This window comes from Tenrec ecaudatus, chromosome 17, assembly GCF_050624435.1.
Source record: "Tenrec ecaudatus isolate mTenEca1 chromosome 17, mTenEca1.hap1, whole genome shotgun sequence".
NCBI lineage: Eukaryota > Metazoa > Chordata > Mammalia > Afrosoricida > Tenrecidae > Tenrec > Tenrec ecaudatus.
The window spans coordinates 55144105-55162025 of NC_134546.1; the positions used below are offsets into that span (position 1 = coordinate 55144105).

The window sequence follows — 17921 nt, forward strand, 5'->3', positions numbered from 1 at the left end:
CGTGGTTTTAAGGGGTGGGGCGGCCATCAACGACTGGGTGGGGGTGGGGGGGTCACCGCGCCTCTATCTGCCCCCTGGCCCGGGTGCCATGGCAGGTAGTGTTAATACCCTCTTCCAAACGCCCGTTCCTACCGCAAACATAGTCCAGATCTGTACTGGGTGGGGCGGGGTGCAAGGAGGCCAGTTTCTGCCAGGGGGCACTCCCAGGGTGGCCTGGTCTGCCGGCCTCGGCTGACCTGCGCTGGGTGGACGCTGCGTGGGGGCACTGCGTGGAGAGGAGCCTGCGATGCCGGCGGGCGGCGCTGGGGGCGGTGTGGAGGCGCCCGCCTCGCTGCGGCCGGAACCCGGCGCCGGCAACCAGGAAGCAGCAGCGGGGGCGGGCGCGGGGCGGCCGGCATGGCGGGGCCCGGCTGGGGCCCCCCGCGGCTGGACGGCTACATCCTTACCGAGCGGCTGGGCAGTGGCACGTATGCCACGGTGTACAAGGCCTACGCCAAGGTGAGTGCGGGGGCGCGGCGCCCCGGGGTGCGGCTCCCACCCCCCCCCCCCCGACTGGCTCCCTGCGCGACGCTGGAATTGGGGCGCACGGGAGAATTAAGAGCCCGGCTGGGGGCTGGGTGGGAAGCAGAAGAGGTTGCCCACAGCTGGAGAGCGTTTAACTGGAGCGCGCAGCCCCGCGCCTCCGACTGACCCTCCAGGGAGAAGGTCGGAGCTGACCGCCACCCCCAGGCCTGAACAACAAACGCACCAACACACACGCCCGTTCTGCCCGGAGAGGCAGGTGGCCATCCTTGCAGGGCTGGAGACCTGGACCGAGAGCCTCGGTGGCCGTGGCCGAGGACAAGCGCAAGACGAGGATTGGGTTCTGCGTGCACCCAGAGAAGGCTAGGACAGGTTTCCAGAAGCTTGGACCCAGTTGGGCAGAAACAGGGCAGTCGGAGGACACTTAGTGGCTCGCCTGGTGGGAGCGTTGGAATACGGTGACTTTATTGGAACAGAGAGCTGAACATGGGAGAGAGAACATGGGGCTGGTTGGGAGGCTTGGGAGTCTGAAGCCTCAGGCTGAGTAGGAACACTGGTATGCTGGCCTGGCGTGGGAGCCTGGTGCCTGCTGTTGGGTAAGCGTTGGACGCTAACCCCAGGGTCATTGGGTCAGACACCCCAGCTGGTCTGTCAAGATGTACAGCCGCAGACACGCTCTATAGCTGTAAGTTGGGATGGACAGAATGGCTGTGGGTCTGGGGGCCTTGGTCAGAGGGCAGCAAAGTCTTTCCAGCTTGGCATGTGCTTGGCCCCCTTCAAGGCAGGGCCCCCACATCTCATGTCCTTCCAGAAAGACACCCGGGAGGTGGTTGCCGTCAAGTGTGTGGCCAAGAAGAGTCTGAACAAGGCGTCGGTGGAAAACCTGCTGACAGAGATCGAGATCCTGAAGGACATCCGGCACCCCCACATCGTGCAGCTGAAAGACTTCCAGGTGCGAACCCCGGCCGCAGTCACCCCCCCAGAGGGGTGTGGGAGGGACCCCGGTGTCAGGTGGCCTCTCCTTCTAACCACAGTGGGACAGTGATAACATCTACCTCATCATGGAGTTCTGTGCAGGCGGCGACCTGTCTCGCTTCATCCATGCCCGCCGGATTCTGCCGGAGAAGGTGGCTCGAGTCTTCCTGCAGCAGTTAGGTCAGCGCCTCAGCCCTGCCCCAGGTTTTCCGCCCTCCCACCCACCTGCCCCAGGCGTGGCACCTTGGCATGGTCTCCCTTCCTGAGTTTTGGCTTCATCTTTCCCGGGGGCCCAGCTGGGAGAGGACCAGGATGAGGGCCCCCCATCTTCAGGGGGGTGTGGTCATCCAGGCTTCTGCATGCAGAGCATAGTCTGAAGGATCTCATAGACCAGGGGCTCTCAAGCTTCCTCATGCCACGAACCTTTCATACAGTTCCTCATGTGGTGGTGACCCCCCCACCGTAAAATTATTTTTGTTGGTACTTCATCACTGTAATTTTGCTACTGTGATGAATCAGGTGACCCCTGTGAAAGGTTTGTTTGACCCCCTAAGGGGTCACGGCCCACAGGTTGAGAACCGCTGACCTAGGTGCATGGCAGGGAGGTGGGGGGGGAGGTGGGGGGCTTACAACAAAGAATAGGCAAAGACAAGGTTCTGAAGTGAATTATGGTGGTGACTATACAACTCTTCCTGAGAGGGTGAGTGGGCGCAGTGTACGATAGGTGAAGTGCGCACCAATAAATCGGTTTAAATTAATCACAGGGATAAGGTGGGTTCAAAGAAAGAGGGCGCGCTGCCATTGGCATGATACAAGACCCCCCCTGCAGGAACTGTCGGGCCGCCAATGTGCTAGGGAAGTTGGGAGCTATTGCAGGAGCTCAAGTGGAGGACGCACACAGGGACTGTGGAGTGTGGGCACATCAGCCAGGTGGTAGATGCTGGACAGACTAGAACAGAGCAAGGCTTAGGTCAGGGAGGGAGCAGAGGTGCAGATGAGGCGTCCAGACTGAGTGCTAGATAATGGGGGTCTGGGGAGGGAACCCACTCCCATTAGGTTGACTGACTCACAGCAACCCTATGGGTCAGAAAACTGCTCCATCAGGGTTTTCAAGACTCAACCTTTAGGGAAGTAGACTGCCTCGTCTTTTTCTCAGAGAGCGGCTGGTGGGCTTGAACTCTCAACCTTTTAGTGAGGAGCTCGATGCTTACCTCACTGTGCCACAGGTGGTCTTTCCGGGAAGGGAGATGCCTTGAAAATGTGAGTGCTTCCCCCAGGTCCCGAGGAAAATCAGCTTGATGAGAAACTGCAAAGTGAGCGTCCATGCGGTCAGTGGGGGAAGGGCAGCTCGTTGACAATGGTGTGCTTGTTTGGTGCAAGACTTCTCGACCATCCGCAGACCCACGACCAAGTATTTCGCTTGGCTCGCCACACTGCTTCTTCTCTGTTGACCTTGGAGGAAGATACAGTCAGACCTTGTAGTTTCTGGGCATTTTGTGGAGTAGAATTCAGAACGGGGGCGAGGGGTCAGTCCCAGAGCCTCCTTGGTTGTGGGACAGTCTGGTAATGAGTCCTGAGGGAGCGAAACCAGGAGAGCCGTGGGAGGTCTGAGAGCCGGGAATCCGCTTGAGGGCCCCACGTGTTCTGCCAAGGGAGGAGGAAGATCTTAAAAGTGCTGGGAGGGCGCATGGGGACAGAGAGCTTGGGAGGGGACGGAAAAGCGGAGCAGGAACTCTTCACTGAGAGTGGCATCAGTCTGGTGCGAACGCTGGGCCACTGAGGCCGGAAGCAGGGCAGTGTGTGCTGAAAGAGGCTCCGGGAAGCCGACTGAGGCAGGTGGGAGTCGGGCCCTGTGACCTCTCTCTCCCCTTGGGTCCTGCTCCGCAGCTAGTGCCCTGCAGTTCCTGCAGGGACGGAACATCTCTCACCTGGATCTGAAGCCACAGAACATTCTGCTGAGCTCCTTGGAGAAGCCCCACCTGAAACTGGCAGGTGTGCCTCTGGGACAGCAGGGAGGAAGGGAGGAGGTTGGGAGGGGAGTTGCTGGGCAGACAGGGAGCCCTTCTTGCTGAGTCACCTAACAGTGGGCAGTCGGGCCGAGTCACCGGCCGGGAGAGCCTTTTTCTGGCCACCCAGTCTCTGTGTCAGCGGTGTAATAACAGTGGGGTTGGGGTTCAGCTTGGGGTCAGGATTGAAGGCTCTGATTGTGATCCCGTCTGTAGCAGGGCAGGGCATGAGGGTGGGAGGCAAAGGCCCCCTGGTTGTGCCTGGTCACTGAAGTTGAATATTCGCCTCGAGGTTGGAGACCAGAGGGCATGGCATCGACCGGGCTTAGTCGGGGGCAGGGAAGGAGTGTTCTAATCCTCAGCCAGGGCTGCTCCACGTCGCCGTGTGATCAGGGGGCTTCCTGGGGAAGGGGCGCCCGAGGGGCTATGCAGAAGGGAGCCTGTCCACCTGGAGAAGACCTGGGGGCCATTCCAGGGGAGAGAGAGGAACCGGCCTGAGTGGAGGCTGGGGAGTATGGAGGAGGTGCCCAGGGCCGAGGCACTGGAGGCCAGGCGCGGAGGCAGCTGAGCTCTGCGCCGGCCTCCTGCCGCAGACTTCGGCTTCGCACAGCACATGTCCCCGTGGGACGAGAAACACGTGCTCCGAGGCTCCCCGCTCTACATGGCCCCGGAGATGGTGTGCCGGCGGCAGTACGATGCCCGCGTGGACCTGTGGTCCGTGGGGGTCATCCTCTACGGTAAGTGCTCCGGGCCCTGCGCCCCGCCCCTGGGGCTGTACACTACGTCTGTCCTCGGGCAAGGCCGCCCCTAACGGGCTCCAGGGAAAGCTCTCAGCCCCCTCCAGGGCCCCAAGCTTGGAGGGGCACCTGGCCCTATCCCTGGGAGCGGGCCCCGCCAGGTGTGACTCTGCCTCCATCAGTCTCTGCCCTGTTCCCGTCTGCAGAAGCTCTATTTGGGCAGCCTCCCTTTGCCTCCAAGTCCTTCTCGGAGCTGGAAGAGAAGATCCGTAGTAACCGGGTTATCGAGGTAGAAACCGGGTTATCGAGGTAGAAACCGGGTTATCGAGGTAGAAACCGGGTTATCGTGGTGGGTGTTGGGGGGTTGGCCCTGAGGTTGGAGACCTCACGTGCCTCCCTGTCTCTGACTGGTGTGCAGGTTCCTGGCGCACAGGGCCTGCCCCCCAGAGAACTGCATTGTGGGGACAAAGCCCAGGCAGGGGGCCTGGGGGGCCCTCAGGGGTCTCACCTTGGGACTGGGGCGGTGGTGAGTCACCAGAGCCCACAGGATCTCTGGCCCGGCCCTGCAGCTCCCCCTGCGGCCCCCGCTCTCCCGGGACTGCCGGGACTTGCTGCAGCGGCTCCTGGAGCGGGACCCCGGGCGCCGTATCTCCTTCAAGGACTTCTTCGCCCATCCCTGGGTGGACCTGGAGCACATGCCCAGCGGGGAGAGCCTGGCGAGAGCGGTGAGCAGGCGGAGGCTGGGGTCTTCCTGTCCTCCTTGAGTGTGTGTGGCGGGCGGGGGCGGGTTCTAAGAGGCGGCCCCGCCCTCTGGTCTACCTGTCCCCCAGGCTGCCCTGGTGGTGCAGGCTGTGAAGAAGGATCAGGAAGGCGAAGCGGCGGCCGCCTTGTCCCTCTACTGCCAGGCTCTGGACTTCTTCGTGCCGGCCCTGCACTGTGAGTCCCGGACCCGGGGGTCCGCCGGCTCGGCCCTTCTGGAGGGCAGGCCCAGAACTCAGTGCCTTGGGGGCCCTGCAGGGCTGGGAGTGGGGCAGGGCCCCTCCCAGGCTCCTCACCTGAACTCCACCTTCTGCAGATGAGGTGGATGTCCAGCGGAAGGAGACAATTAAGGCAAAGGTGGGTGAGTGAGAGGCACCCCCTCCCTTGAGTGGAAGGGTTGGGGAGGTCCAGGGACCCAGTGGCCAGCTCAGAGTTGGAGAGCTGAGGGGGGGTCCTGCCAGCCCCAGTTCCCCCTGGCACAGTTCCATCATAGGGCAGCACCTGAGGAGGCCGTGGAGAGGACTCGGCGTTGGTGCTGTGAGCGGGGCTTGTGGGGGTATTGGGGGTGGGGCCATCGCCTTTAGCCCCTCCCCCTCCTGCAGGTGGGGCAGTATGTGTCCCGGGCTGAGGAGCTCAAAGCCATCGTGTCCTCCTCGAATCAGGCCCTGCTGAGACAGGGAACTTCCACCCGAGACCTGCTCAGAGGTAAGCCCCGGTCCCCCGCTGACCCACCATGCCCCCGAGGCTGCACCCCTCACCCTGAGCCTCTGTACCCTTGTCTCAGAAATGGCCCGGGACAAGCCGCGCCTCTTGGCTGCCCTGGAACTAGCTTCAGCTGCCCTGGCCAAGGTGGGTGCCCTGTGGCGGGAGTCTGGGTGGGGCAGGGAGAGTGGGATCCTGGTCAGGCTCTGAGCAGCCCGGGTCCGTGTGGCTGCAGGAGGAGGAGGCTGGCGGGGAGCAGGATGCCCTAGACCTGTACCAGCACAGCCTGGGAGAGCTGCTGCTGCTGCTGGCCGGTGAGGCCCCTCCGCCGGAGCCCCGCCCTCACCAGCCTCGCCCCTACGGCCCAGCCCTGGCCAGCCCCGCCTCTGCCACCCTGCCCACCCCTGTCCAGCCTCACTCCAGCTCTAGACACCCTGCCCTCACCAGCCCTATCTCTCTACAGCGGAGCCCCCGGGCCGGAGGCGGGAGCTGCTTCACACTGAGGTGCCCTCTGGGGTTGGGAGGGTGGGGGTGCCTTCTCTTTCCCTTTCACTCTGTGGGGACCTCCTCAGGGTACCCCAAGACTGGGAGTCAGACCTCCCAGACTTGGTCAGGGTGCTCAGACATCAGGGCCATGGGACCCCAACACTGAAAGTTGGCTTCCTTCAGCGGACTCAGCTGGGGAGCCGTTCCCAGGGCCGGGAAGGTTCTGGAAAGTTCCAGGGCGGAGGAGCAGGCCTTCTGTCCCACACTCATGGCCGTGCCTTCCCTTGGCAGGTTCAGGACCTCATGGCTCGAGCGGAATACCTGAAGGAGCAGGTCAAGGTGCGGGCACCGGGCTGTCCCCGGAAGAGGGTTGGTGGGTTCTGCATGTGCCCCACCACCCTGGGTGTCTCCCTTCCCGGCCCTGTCTGCCCTTCATGCTCCTGCTTGCTCACTGGCTGATGGCAGTGGCCTTGGTCCTGGGCCTGGCTGCCATTCAACCCCGCGCTTCCGCGTGTTTGTCCAACAGATGAGGGAATCCCGCTGGGCAGCAGAGACGCTGGACAAGGAGGGGCTGTCGGAGTCAGTTCGCAGCTGTGAGTCCTGCTCTGGGGTCTGAGCCTTCTCCCAGGCTGGGGCGGGTCTGGGGAGGCTTAGGCTCTGCCAGAGTCCCAACTGACCCACCACCTTGTCCCCCGCACAGCGTGCAGCCTACAGTGACACCCGTCTGGAATTGAGGGGCTCATGCCACCCTCATCCCGGCTAGCCAGAAACTGTGGCCTGCTGCAGCATCCTGGGGAGCAGGCTTGCTGGGCGGGAGCCCATACTTGAGAGTCCCCAGTCTTCCTAACCCCCACCTTGTGGGCTGGGAGCCCTGGGTCTTGGCCCCGAGGGTGAGGGCCCAGTACTCCTGGGACAGCGTTTTCGTGTGACCTTGACTTTGGAAGTTGAAGACTCACTGGGCTCTGAGCCTGTCTATCTGTCTGAGCCCCCACCCCAGGGAAATGACAGCATTTCTGAGAAGAACTGGGGCCCTCTGGGGGTTTGGGTGCTGGCCCTGCCCTGTTAGCAGCCAGCATCCCACATTCCCATCCCACCCCTGCCTGGATTCCTGGGGGCTCTTATTCCAACTCTCTTACCTCCTCCCACTGGAACGGGGCACCCAGACCCCTCAGGGACCACCTACCCACAGTGTCTCCTCAGCCTCATAGGGCTCCCCAGTCTTCCTGGGAGCTGACCCTTACCCACCACCTTGGAAGTTTGAAACAATCGAAGCACGACAAGAATGTTGTATATATAGGAGCGGGCAGGTCTGAGAAACTCAGGTTTGGTTCCTGTCCTGGCCCCAAGAGCACCAGGGGAGGGGTCCTCGTTCTCCCCCCTCGGACTTCCTGCTGGCCATGAAGCTGGCCCTGTGCTGGACTTGGGGCCTGCAAGGGAGGATCGTGGGAGCTGCCTGACCCACCCTTTACCTGCAGGAGAATCCGCTTGGAGGTCTAGGGTCTAGGCCCAATTCTGCCCCCCTCTTTGGGCCTGGTCCCCCACCTCTACAGGGGACACTGAGTGACCTGGAGCAGATTGTACACAGCTGGGGCTGCCACCCCAAAGTCCAGCGCCTGGGTGGCTTCTCACCCGTGTGCCCTCGCTTGCCCTCCAGGGAGACCGGGTGTTAAGACTGTATGTAATTCATGGTTTCTTTATGAAATTATTTTCTGTACTGGTCCTTTTCTTCTTTGCTGGGGAGGCAGGAGAGGTCGCCCCTGGTCACAGGCCAGGGGGGCCCCCGGGAAAGCTGGGTAACCTGGGGGAGGACTGGGTGGTAAGGCGATGGTCACATCGGCCCCCTGCCCTCAGGCTGGGGGTATCAGGAGAGGCAGGCTGACCCATGCCACCCTGACCATCTAAGGGTGCGGCAGGAGAACATAAGGGGGTTGGGAGTCCTGAGCTCAGCCCCTCCCCTCTGCAGTTGTCACAGGGTCCTGTGCCTGGGTCTAAGCGTCTGTGTACACTGACCAAATGCCCCTCTTCCCAACCACGGCTCCCCTGGCTCCCACCTCTTGTCCTGGGCCCGAGGTCAGCAGTGGGCCGAAGTAGAGAGAAGGGCATCCTTTGAGGGCCCTCATTCCTCCCCACCACACCCCAGGTTTTGATCGGAACAGTGCTTGCTGGGAGCTCCCCTGGGACTTAGGGGAGGGGGCCCACACCCCTGGGCAGCCACCCTTTGTCCACAGCAGCCACACACAGAGATGCCGAGTTTGCCGTGCACAGAATGGCTTCCAGAAGGCTGCTGACCTCCCTGGAGGCCTTGGCCTGGCCACTAGAGGTGGTGTGGAGAGTGAGAGCCAGAGGCCTGGAGGAGCCAGTCAGCTGCCAAGCATACGTTGGGCCTGGAGGCGGGGGACTGCGGAGTAACCCCAATTTCTTCCTCCCTCTCTAAAGTGAGAATGGGGATAATAAGCCCCTTGCAATCTAGGAGGAATGGATTCGGAATAGCCCAGTGTGATGTTCCGGTCCCAGGAGAGGAACGAACTTCAGACCTTAGCTGTGGAGGCTGCGTGGAAGAGCCTGGGTGGGACCGGAGAGGACTTGAGGGGCGGGAGGACGAAGACCAAGCTGGCAGGAGGATGGTCGAACAGAGGTTGGCTGGCAGACCCCATTTACACAGAAGCACCTTTCCTGTGGATGCGAAGATCTGCAGAGTCGCGTGCACAGTTGCTGCACATTTTGACCCCCCTCCTCTATTACCGTGCCCTCAATGGGCCCTCCCTTCTCCCATGCCTCTCGCTCTCTGAACTCTGCCTCTGGGTCAGTCCCGCCCTGTGGGTCTCAAGTGATTGACTGTTGGAAGTGGTGCAAATCTCCCTGACACACCTGCTGATTGTTGACTGAAAACTGAGCCCACGTCCAGACTTGATGGGGTCCCAGAGACTGACCAGTAAGCCTGCATATCCCACACTTTTTGTGACATCCCCCCATTGCTGCCTTGGAAGAGGGCCTGAAATTCTTGCACATCTGGGGGGGGGGGGGCCGAATGGGCCAGGGAAGGCCTGGAAGCCGAGGCTGGAGAGGGCTCCCTGGGCAGCCACTAGATGAGCTCCAGGCTGTGTCTCCGCCTGCTCACCTGCCAGAGATGAAGCCATCCTGCCTGGGGGGCGCTAGGGGACTGGGTTCGCTCTCCCAAGGGCTCCTGTCTCCCAGTAGCAGAGACCACTGTCATCCAGCTGAGATTCCAACTCACGGTGACACTGTAGGACCTGGTAGAACTGCCCCTGTGGGGTTCTGAGACTGACTCAGCATGGGAGAAGAAAGTTATACTTTCCTTCGTGGGCCCAGTGTTAGGGTGGGGTGGGGTGGTCCACCTCTCAGTTGGCACTTTGAAAGTGCCCAGAGCAGGGTTTAGGCCCACCAGAAAGGCTTCCTGTGCCCAGCCCTTGTTCTGCTCTCTCCTCCCAAGCCCAGAACCAGCACTGGGTCATGCCTGAGCCTGAGTCTTCCCTGTCTCCCAAGAGGCAGCCCTGGGTCCTGGAGTCGTGCTGGGAGCTTGAGAGAGCAGGCTGGACTCTGGAGCCAGCCCGGGGGGGTCCGGATCCGGGAGGGAGGGAGGGAGGACACAGACTCTTGGTTCCTCCTGGCGGCCTCAAGACAGCCTGCTGTCTCAGCTGTCCCTGAGAGGAGAGGGCCCACCCCCGTGGAGAACTCACAGCCACACGCAGACCCTCAACACCCCTCAGTCACACAAACACGGACGCTAACGGGCCAGGAGCACCCAGAAACATCAAAAGCCGTGTGTGTGCTGCCAACTGAAAGGTTGGCAGTTCAAACCCGCCAGCCTCTGGGAGGAAGCAGAAGCAGTCTGCTGTAAAGAGCCTTGGAAACCTGGTGAGCCCAGGTCCCCCCATCCTGCAAGGTTCCTGAGAGGGAACTGGCTCAGCGGCCTTGGGGACAGGGTGATTGGTTTGCTGCTGAGACAGCCACAACACCCAGACACAGCTCTGGCTAACTCCAGCCTTGGTGCCACGGCTTCCCAGACACGGTCAAGTCCACAGGCGCCCGCGCTGGCTCAGGCCTCCGATTCCGTCAGGCTGTGCCTGCTGGGTGGGCACAGTGGCTCCCCTGCTCCAATTATGAGGGGAGAGGGCAGGGGCCCCCAGCCTCACCAGCGCTGTGTACCAGCTGGGTCGTAGGCACTGCCAGCGCTCGGGCTCAGCAAATGAACGTCCCCCAGATGTCCCCGGTGCTTGCCTGGGGCCTTCAGTGTCAGAGGAGGGACCATCTGGCTGTTGGGGGAAGGGAGATCTGCCCTGCTCCCTGTTCACCCTCCCCACTCCTCGGGGGCCAGCTGGACTCAGGAAAGGCAGTTGCTTTCAGCCTGAGCTGGAGGCTCCTTGGGCCAGGCCAGGCTGGGCACCAATCCCCCTTGAAATGCCCTTTTACAGAGCCCGAGGTGGGGGACAGACAGGGAACAAGTCAGAGTGTGTGCAGACTGGGGTCCTAGGCCTGTCTCATCCATTATCACCCCCCCCCCCCCCCCGCCGAACATTCCCAGTGTCCTCTGGGGAGGAGAGAGGCTCAGGGAGGGGAGGGTCTGGGAGACAAATGCCTTTCCCGCAGCAGAGTGCTCTAACTCGGGGTGCTGGGGACTGCGGGAGGGAAGTCTTGGGGGCCAGTGGCTCTCTGAGGCCCCTCGCATCACACTGAGGGGAGCAAGCGGTCGTCTGCTGGGCGGTGGGCACACTGCGGCTCAAGAGCCCCATGTGGCTCTGCGGTGAGATTGGAAATGGCGCGAGCCTCGTGCCATCTTCAGACCACGGTGATTCCAGTGTGTGAAAACCCGTTGATGGCTCTCAGCTCATCCTTACGTTGCCGCGAGAGGCGGGCCTGGCTCTTCGGTCTCAAAAGCGTGCCGACCCCCAATCTAGCAGATCCAGAAATGGAGTCAGGAAGGAAGGGTGTGAGGTGGCTTCCCACACCCTGGAGCTTGTGGGCAGGCACAAAAGAGGGTCCCTCCTTCAGCCATGTCAGCCTCCAGCTGAGCCCACGGGTGCAGCTCCGAGCCCGGAATGCGGCAGAGAAGATGGGACACGGGTGGCCAGAAACCCATGGAGCAGAAGGATGGAAGGAAGGGGAGGCCACAGCTTGGGGGAAGGAGGCGAGACCAGTCATCCATGGACCTGCACCTTCCCTGCTTGCCCATCTCTGCCAGGCCCAGAGCCACCTCCACTCCATTCCAGTCCTGGTTTGGGCAGGCGGGGGCTTTCCGGGGCTCCCCTCTCCTCCCCTGGAGCCCGTGAGTGCTCGCTGAGAATGGGTGTCCGGCACAACCACTGAGGAGAGAGACCTGTCCACTCACATTAGGCAGAAGGTCCCCAGAGGGGGCAGTGCTGATGTGGACCTTGCTGCTGACCGCTAAGGGAGTCCACGGCACCCCCCTCACCCCGCCCAGCCTGAGGCCCTGACTCTGGTCTCCTCTAGCACTGGAAAGGTCAGGGGGTGGTTTTACTCAGTGGCCACCAGGCCCTTCCCTGGGTGCTTAGGAGAGCAAGACAACAGGGCAGCACAGCCACAGGCCTGGCCTTCTCCCTTCTAATGCCTCGCCCTCTCTCTTGGCCTTCTACCTGTCCCACTTCACATGACCTACTAGGTAGGTTTCATGTTCCTTGTCCCTTGTTTACAAAGGAGGCCACCTGGGGAGTTTGCTGTTGAAACCAAACCTTCCAATGGCCCTCCTGCCTGGCAGTGTTGGCTGCCTTCCCCACAGGCTTGGGCAGGGGGGGGTAGGATGGGCGGGGGTGGGGGGAGAGCAGGGTCAGGCCTCAGCCTGCCTTCTCCTGCCCCAGCCCAGGGGTGGCTGGCTTCCTGATGAGCAGGATGAGGTTTGTTCCCAGGAGGTTACAGGCCCAGGGAGGGCTGCAGCACAGCGGCTCTGCCTGCTCTTAATACACCCTGCAGGTGCGAGCTGGGAAGGGCAGATAGGTACAGGTTCCAGGGACAGCTGCCCTCAAGCCCTATCTTCCCCTCCGGAGGGCTCAGCGGCCCCATCCCCCCTTCCCAGGTACATCCCCGCCAGCTGGCTGCCTGGAGCCCTCCACCAAAGAAGCCCTGGTGTCATAGTGGGTTATGTGTTGGGCTACTAACTGCCAGTTCAGCAGTTCAAAACCACCAGCCGCTCTTCAGGAGACAGACGAGGCTGTGTGCTCTTGTAAAGATTTACAGCCTCAGAGACCCAAAGGGACAGTTTTGCCCTGTCCTCTAGAGTTGCTGGCAGAACTGACTTGCTGGCAGTGAGCAGAGGCTGGGCCAGGAGCTCAGGCTGGGCAGAGGCCCCGCCCACCCTCCCCAGGGCACTTCCTGTCACCCAATCCTGAGTCATCGCAACCTTAGAGGAGGACGGGGTAGAACTTCCCTTTTGGGTCTCAGACTGTAACTCTTTATGGGATTAGAAAGCCTCGTCTTTCTCCTGAGGAATGCCCCGGGGGGTTTCAAACTGCTGAGCTTGAGGTTAGCAGCCCAGCGCTTAACTACTGCACCACCAGGCTCCTCCCCAGGGCAATCTCATGGGTCGGCAGCGGAGGGGGGTGTCCCCTGAAACCACTTCCGCATCCAGCACAGGATTTCTGCAGCTCTGGGTTAGGGCACCCTTCCAAGTGGAGGGATGGGTGGGGCATGAACCTCCAACCTCCCGGAGGTCAGTAAAAATGAGAAAGCAAAGCACATCATTTGGAGCTTTTATTTTTCACTGGGCTGGGAGAGGAGACCCCAGGCTCTGGAATCCAGAGACAGGAATGGAGCAGAAATGGGCTGGGCACTGGGCCCAGAAAAGGCTGGGGCTGCTGTTCCATGCCAGCTTCCTCCCTGGTCCCTGGCCCCTCCCACAGCACCACTCAGCCCCCAAGAGCTGCAGCCATGCCAGGAAAGGAGGGTGGGGTCGGGTCTGAGAAAGACCTAGCTCATCATCATTTTACAGATGATCAATTGAGCCCCTAGAGAGCAGTGGCTTCCAAGACCAGGGAAGGTAGACACAAACACTCAGGACTCATGTCCACCCAGTCACCTCTGCATGTCTCTGACTGGTGTCTCGAGGAGCTGTGTGTGTGTGTGTGCGTGTGTGTGTGCGTGTATGTGTGTGTGTGTAAGGATTCCTCTTTGGCTCCTGTCTCTCCACACTGGCGTTTTTGTCCCTCTACATGACTCTTTGTGGGTGTACCTGTGGGCAGGTACCTGGGGCCACAGTCAGGATTGGGACTATTCCTACAGGCTTGGGGCGCCTCCCCAGGGTGAATGGAGGGGCCATTGTAAAGAACAGGGCCTTGGCTCCCAGTTGGGAGGGAGGCACAGTTGAGAAGGGTCCTGGGGCCGGGGTGGACCTGGGAAAACAAAACCCAAGATGGGCTGTGGGTCCCTGGGTGTGAGACATACTCCTAGTCCTCGTGGGCGCCTAGCCGTCCTGTCAGCCCGTGGGCAACCCCAGGGACACGGTCACATCACATGATGTGGCACTTCTCAGCCGACTGCTTGAGGTCCCCCAGCGTGGCCTGGGCCTTGTCCTTGAGTGAGCCAATGTCCAGGCCCGGGAGGCTGGCCAGCTGCCCGAGGACGGAGGCGCTCTCCTCCTCTGTGTCCTCCTCAATCATCTTGGCCAGCTCCATGGGCAGCTCCACGTCCCCACCGGCCAGCTGGATCTGGCTCTCATCTGTCTCGTTCTGAAGAGAAGATGGGGATGGGGTGGGGCATGGAGCGGGGGTGGAGGTCTGTGAGCACCCAGAGTGGGCAGGGCCACAGGGAGGACTGTGAGCTCGCCCCCACCTCCACACCCAGGAGCAAGCTTAAAAGGGAAGATGGGAAAACCCTCCATCCCTCACACGCACTTCTGATCGACCTTGCGTCACGCTGCGGTATGAAAGGCCAGCACAGGACCGAACACCCGCTGTCGCTGTCTGCCGTCACCCATGCCACACGCTCACCCTGTGTCCTTAGCTCCCCTTCAGGGATCCTGGTGGCACGGTGGCTCAGAGCTTGGCTGCTTACTGAAAAAGGTTGGTGCTTACGACCCGCCCGGCAGAACCACAGCAGAGAGACCCCGTGATGACCTGCGCCCATCAAGACTGCGGCCCAGGACACCCCAGGGGACAGTTCGACTCTGTCACATGCATGGGGCCACTGTAAGTGGAATATTGACTTCACAGCACCTGACAACACACCACACCTATTCATCGACCATCTATTACAGGTATCTATTACAGAGCTCATTGTTTTCAAGTCACCCATGAATCCTGGGAGGTGAGTCGTATTCTCTCCATTTATATGTCCATGTGTGTAATCAAAAAACTCAAAACTCACAGCCATCGAGTCATAGGACCCTCTAGGACAGAGTAACATTGCCCATGTGAATTCTCAAGACGGAAATCTCTATGGAGTTAGAGAACCCCGTCTTCTTCCTATGGTGGTTTCGAACTGCTGGCTTTTGCTCCCCGTTGTGGCACCAGGGCTCCTGGTACAAAGCAGAGGCTCCCACCCATTATTGACGCAGGTAACTTATCCAAGGTCACACGACCAGGCCGTAGCGAAGAACTCCTGTCACAATTCCAACAGCGGTGCTGGTTCCTGGCAGGGCCTGGTGTTTCCTTGTCCCTGGGGGAGGAGGGCCAGGGGCTTTCCACCCAGTGTCCTGCTCAGTGGCATCCAAGTCCTCCCTTTGGGCTGCTCCAATGGCAGGAGCTGTGCCACTCACACGCCTTAGCAAGCAGGCGTCTGAGAAGTGACTCTGTTCCTAGCTGGACATAACTCAGTAACATCCCAGAAAAGAAGACCTTCTGGGCCAGCTTCCCTTTGAGGGACTCCCAAAAAGACTGGCACCCTGAGGGGGAGACAAGGCAACCCACACAGTGCCCAAGGATCTGCTCTCCTGATGCAAGCGTAAGTTCAAGGTCCGGAGGGCCCTATCAGGCTGCTTCCATTTCCCCTCAGAGCCTAGCTCCGCTCTGGACACATAAGTAACGCTCAGGAGTGGAGTTGAGAACTTGAGGGGGACAGAGCGGACTCACAAGCCTGTCTGGCACTGCAGTAAGTGCCACAGGGAGCATGGTGACCCCAGGAAGCATTTGGCACCACTCACTGGCTGACTTAGTCAAGTCCCTTAATTTCTCGGTTTCCCCGCCTGTAGATGTGGTGGCATCCGCCTGGTCATGTTATTTGGGGAGAGGGGAGGGTGTGAAGGGCAAATGTCTGGCACAGCAGAGGGTGCTAAAGGCCCTCTCTCCCCCTTCCTGCCTCTCCCGCGTGTTCGGAAGCCTCACTTGCACTCACCCGGGCAGTCAGATCTCTTGTCTTCCAAAGGCCTGAGGGGAGGACTGGGGAGCGTAGACCTGGCTCTAGGCACCCCTACCCTCACCCCCACAGCACCAAGCCCTCAGTTAACCATGAGTGGCTGGGTGAATGAATGCAGGAGTGGGTGAGAGAGGGTTAAACTCTGCTCCCTGTGAACCTGACAGGCTGAGGACTGGGGGTTCCTGAGTGAGCAAATAGTCCAGGGCAGCCTCCATTCCTGGCCCGCTTACCTTGGGCAACCGGTATTTGTCACGGAAGTGGCTCCGCAGCGTCGCCCTCTCGGCTTTCCTGTGTGTGAACTGGGCATCCCGCTCCATCCTGGCGGGGAACATGGGGAGGGGGGCAGAGTCACCCCAGGCAGGGAGAAGGAACAGAGCTTGCCGGAGGGAGAGGAACAGAATGGAGGCGGACCCACTAGGGAGGACAGGTGGGTGTCTGTGCCCTGACCACAGGCGGAGCCCCTCCACTGGGTCGTCCACTGTGTCAGGAGGGCAGGTCCTTCCTGGGGGGGGCACTATCATTTTTGCAGCCTCCTCCCCCAGCACAGCACCCTTTGTGGTCCTCCCACCCACCACTGGATGGAGTTGGCTGTATGGGGTGGTGGGAGGATGTCTTTCCATATAATTCTCTCTGCAGACCCTAATAGATATCCTTCTGGGACTCTGACTTGGTCTGTTTGCCCCTACCCTTGCCAGGCTGTGGAGGGTGGGGGAAAGTAATTGGGGCAGACTTGGGTTCCAGTCTTCTCTCCACTACCACTTTCTGTTTGTCCTTGGGTAAGTCCCTTCCTCCCTGTTCTGTAAATGAAGATAATAGTTTGCAACTCCAAGCACGGTTGTGAGGATTAGGAGAGAATGATGGCTTACAATGATGAGGGTCCCCCAGGTGCCAGGTGCTGTTATAGAAAGAAGACACTTCATCCTATAACAAATATAGGACGTGTGCATTATGGAGCCAGCCTCCTTGGCAGTGCAAACGGTGTCATGATCTCAGCTGTCAACCTAAAATGTTTGCAATTCGGGTTCCCCCAGGGGCATCGTGGGAGAAAGCCCTGGTCCTTTGCTCATGAAAAATCAGTCATGGAAAAGGCTGCTCTGACCCACGTGGGGTCACCAGAGTTTGAGGTCACTCAGGGGCCCTGATCTTTGAAAATTCGTATCTAAATGTATTATTAATTTTTTAATGTGGTAATAACATCCTCATTCTGCAGGAAAGGAAACAGGAGCAGCAAAGCCAGCCACTTGTCCAAAGTCACCCATGTCACAGGCAGTCAGATCTGAGCCTAGGTAACCCCAACTCCGCCCCCACACAAGTAGGTACCCATATACCTACGAGAGTCCCTATGGTGACTCAAAGTGCTAACCCTAGGGTCCCTAGTTGGAAGAACCAGGTGACTAGGACCAGAGAGGATTAAGGGATTACTTGTTTCATCACAAACGCACATGCTGCCAACCCCTACCCCGCCCCCCCATCCCGGGCCCTGTCACCCCTGCCCCCACTCCCTCTGCGTTGCAGGCTGAGAGTGAACCGGAGAGGAGGGGACGCAGGCAGGCCGGGGCTCCGCTCTGTGGGTAGAAAAGGGGCGCACTCACTTGTCTTCCAGCAGTTGCTTCTGGTATTCTTCATACTCCTCCCTGGTCATGCCCTGAGCTTCGGCCGCCGACTTCTCCCCGCCCCCCTTGTCTTCGCCGCCCCCCAGGCTTCCGGTGAGGTTCTTCAGCTGACCGCCCACCATGGTCTTCACCATGAACGCCATGGTCGTCGCCAGCACCAGCGCTGCACAGGGCACCAGATAGCACGAGCCCGGTAGCAGCACGCCCGCGCCGACTTCAGCACTGGCTCTCGGGGACAGCTCCCGCCGGCCAGCGCTCCACTCTCTGCGCCGCGCCCTGCCCACCCCACCCGCGTGCCATCCGGGCCCCGCCCCACCTCCACAAACCCCTCCTCATGGGGGCGGGGGGCATGCACGGGGCTGAGAAGGCTGGACTACGTGCCCGCTCTCCACTCCCGCCTCCCCCACGTGCCTCCTTCCACGCCAAGCTGCGCCCGCCGCTGGGCACTGCTGGCAGTATTAGGGCAGCGGGGATGGGGTCACTCCCCAGAGGAACGGGCTTCGTGAAAACGCGCTTAGAGGCCCTTTTCCTACCTTCCCCTCACTTCCCAGCCTCATGTTCTCATGTGCCAACCTGGTGGAGGGATAAATGGCTCAGTGAGCCTCCCTTTCAGGGTGCAGCTGCCTTAGCCAGTTACCTGCTTCACCTGGGAAGGCTCACTTCCTGCAAGACATCTCCAAGGAGAAGCCACATGGACCTACCCCGATGCACCCCTGGGTGCTAGAGCAGCCGCGTGGAGACCCCTGCCAATGCTGAGATGCTTACACGTTCACTGATTTAGCTTTCCTCCTGCAGTCAGC

General features: G+C 60.6%; 2 protein-coding genes across 3 annotated transcripts; one reads left to right on the plus strand and one right to left on the minus strand.

The window, feature by feature from the left end:
• Window positions 1–347: 347 nt before the first annotated feature.
• ULK3 (unc-51 like kinase 3) lies at window positions 348–7901 on the plus strand. 2 transcript variants are annotated; one of them, XM_075535642.1, is made up of 16 exons: window positions 348–498; window positions 1334–1474; window positions 1557–1677; window positions 3385–3489; window positions 4097–4240; window positions 4447–4529; window positions 4810–4965; window positions 5071–5176; window positions 5316–5356; window positions 5602–5704; window positions 5784–5848; window positions 5937–6015; window positions 6165–6205; window positions 6479–6526; window positions 6714–6780; window positions 6888–7901. In XM_075535642.1, the coding sequence occupies exons 1-16, from the start codon at window positions 397–399 to the stop codon at window positions 6902–6904; spliced, it is 1419 nt and encodes a 472-aa protein (XP_075391757.1). In that variant the 5' UTR covers window positions 348–396; the 3' UTR covers window positions 6905–7901. The 2 variants fall into 2 exon arrangements, 1 of the variants encoding a protein (XP_075391757.1); XR_012780645.1 differs by lacking the exon at window positions 5937–6015.
• A 5764-nt stretch (window positions 7902–13665) lies between these two features.
• On the minus strand, window positions 13666–17264 carry CPLX3 (complexin 3). The gene is made up of 3 exons (XM_075536031.1): window positions 17101–17264; window positions 15739–15826; window positions 13666–13884 (listed from the first exon to the last, which is right to left on the minus strand). The coding sequence occupies exons 1-3, from the start codon at window positions 17262–17264 to the stop codon at window positions 13666–13668; spliced, it is 471 nt and encodes a 156-aa protein (XP_075392146.1).
• Window positions 17265–17921: the final 657 nt, after the last annotated feature.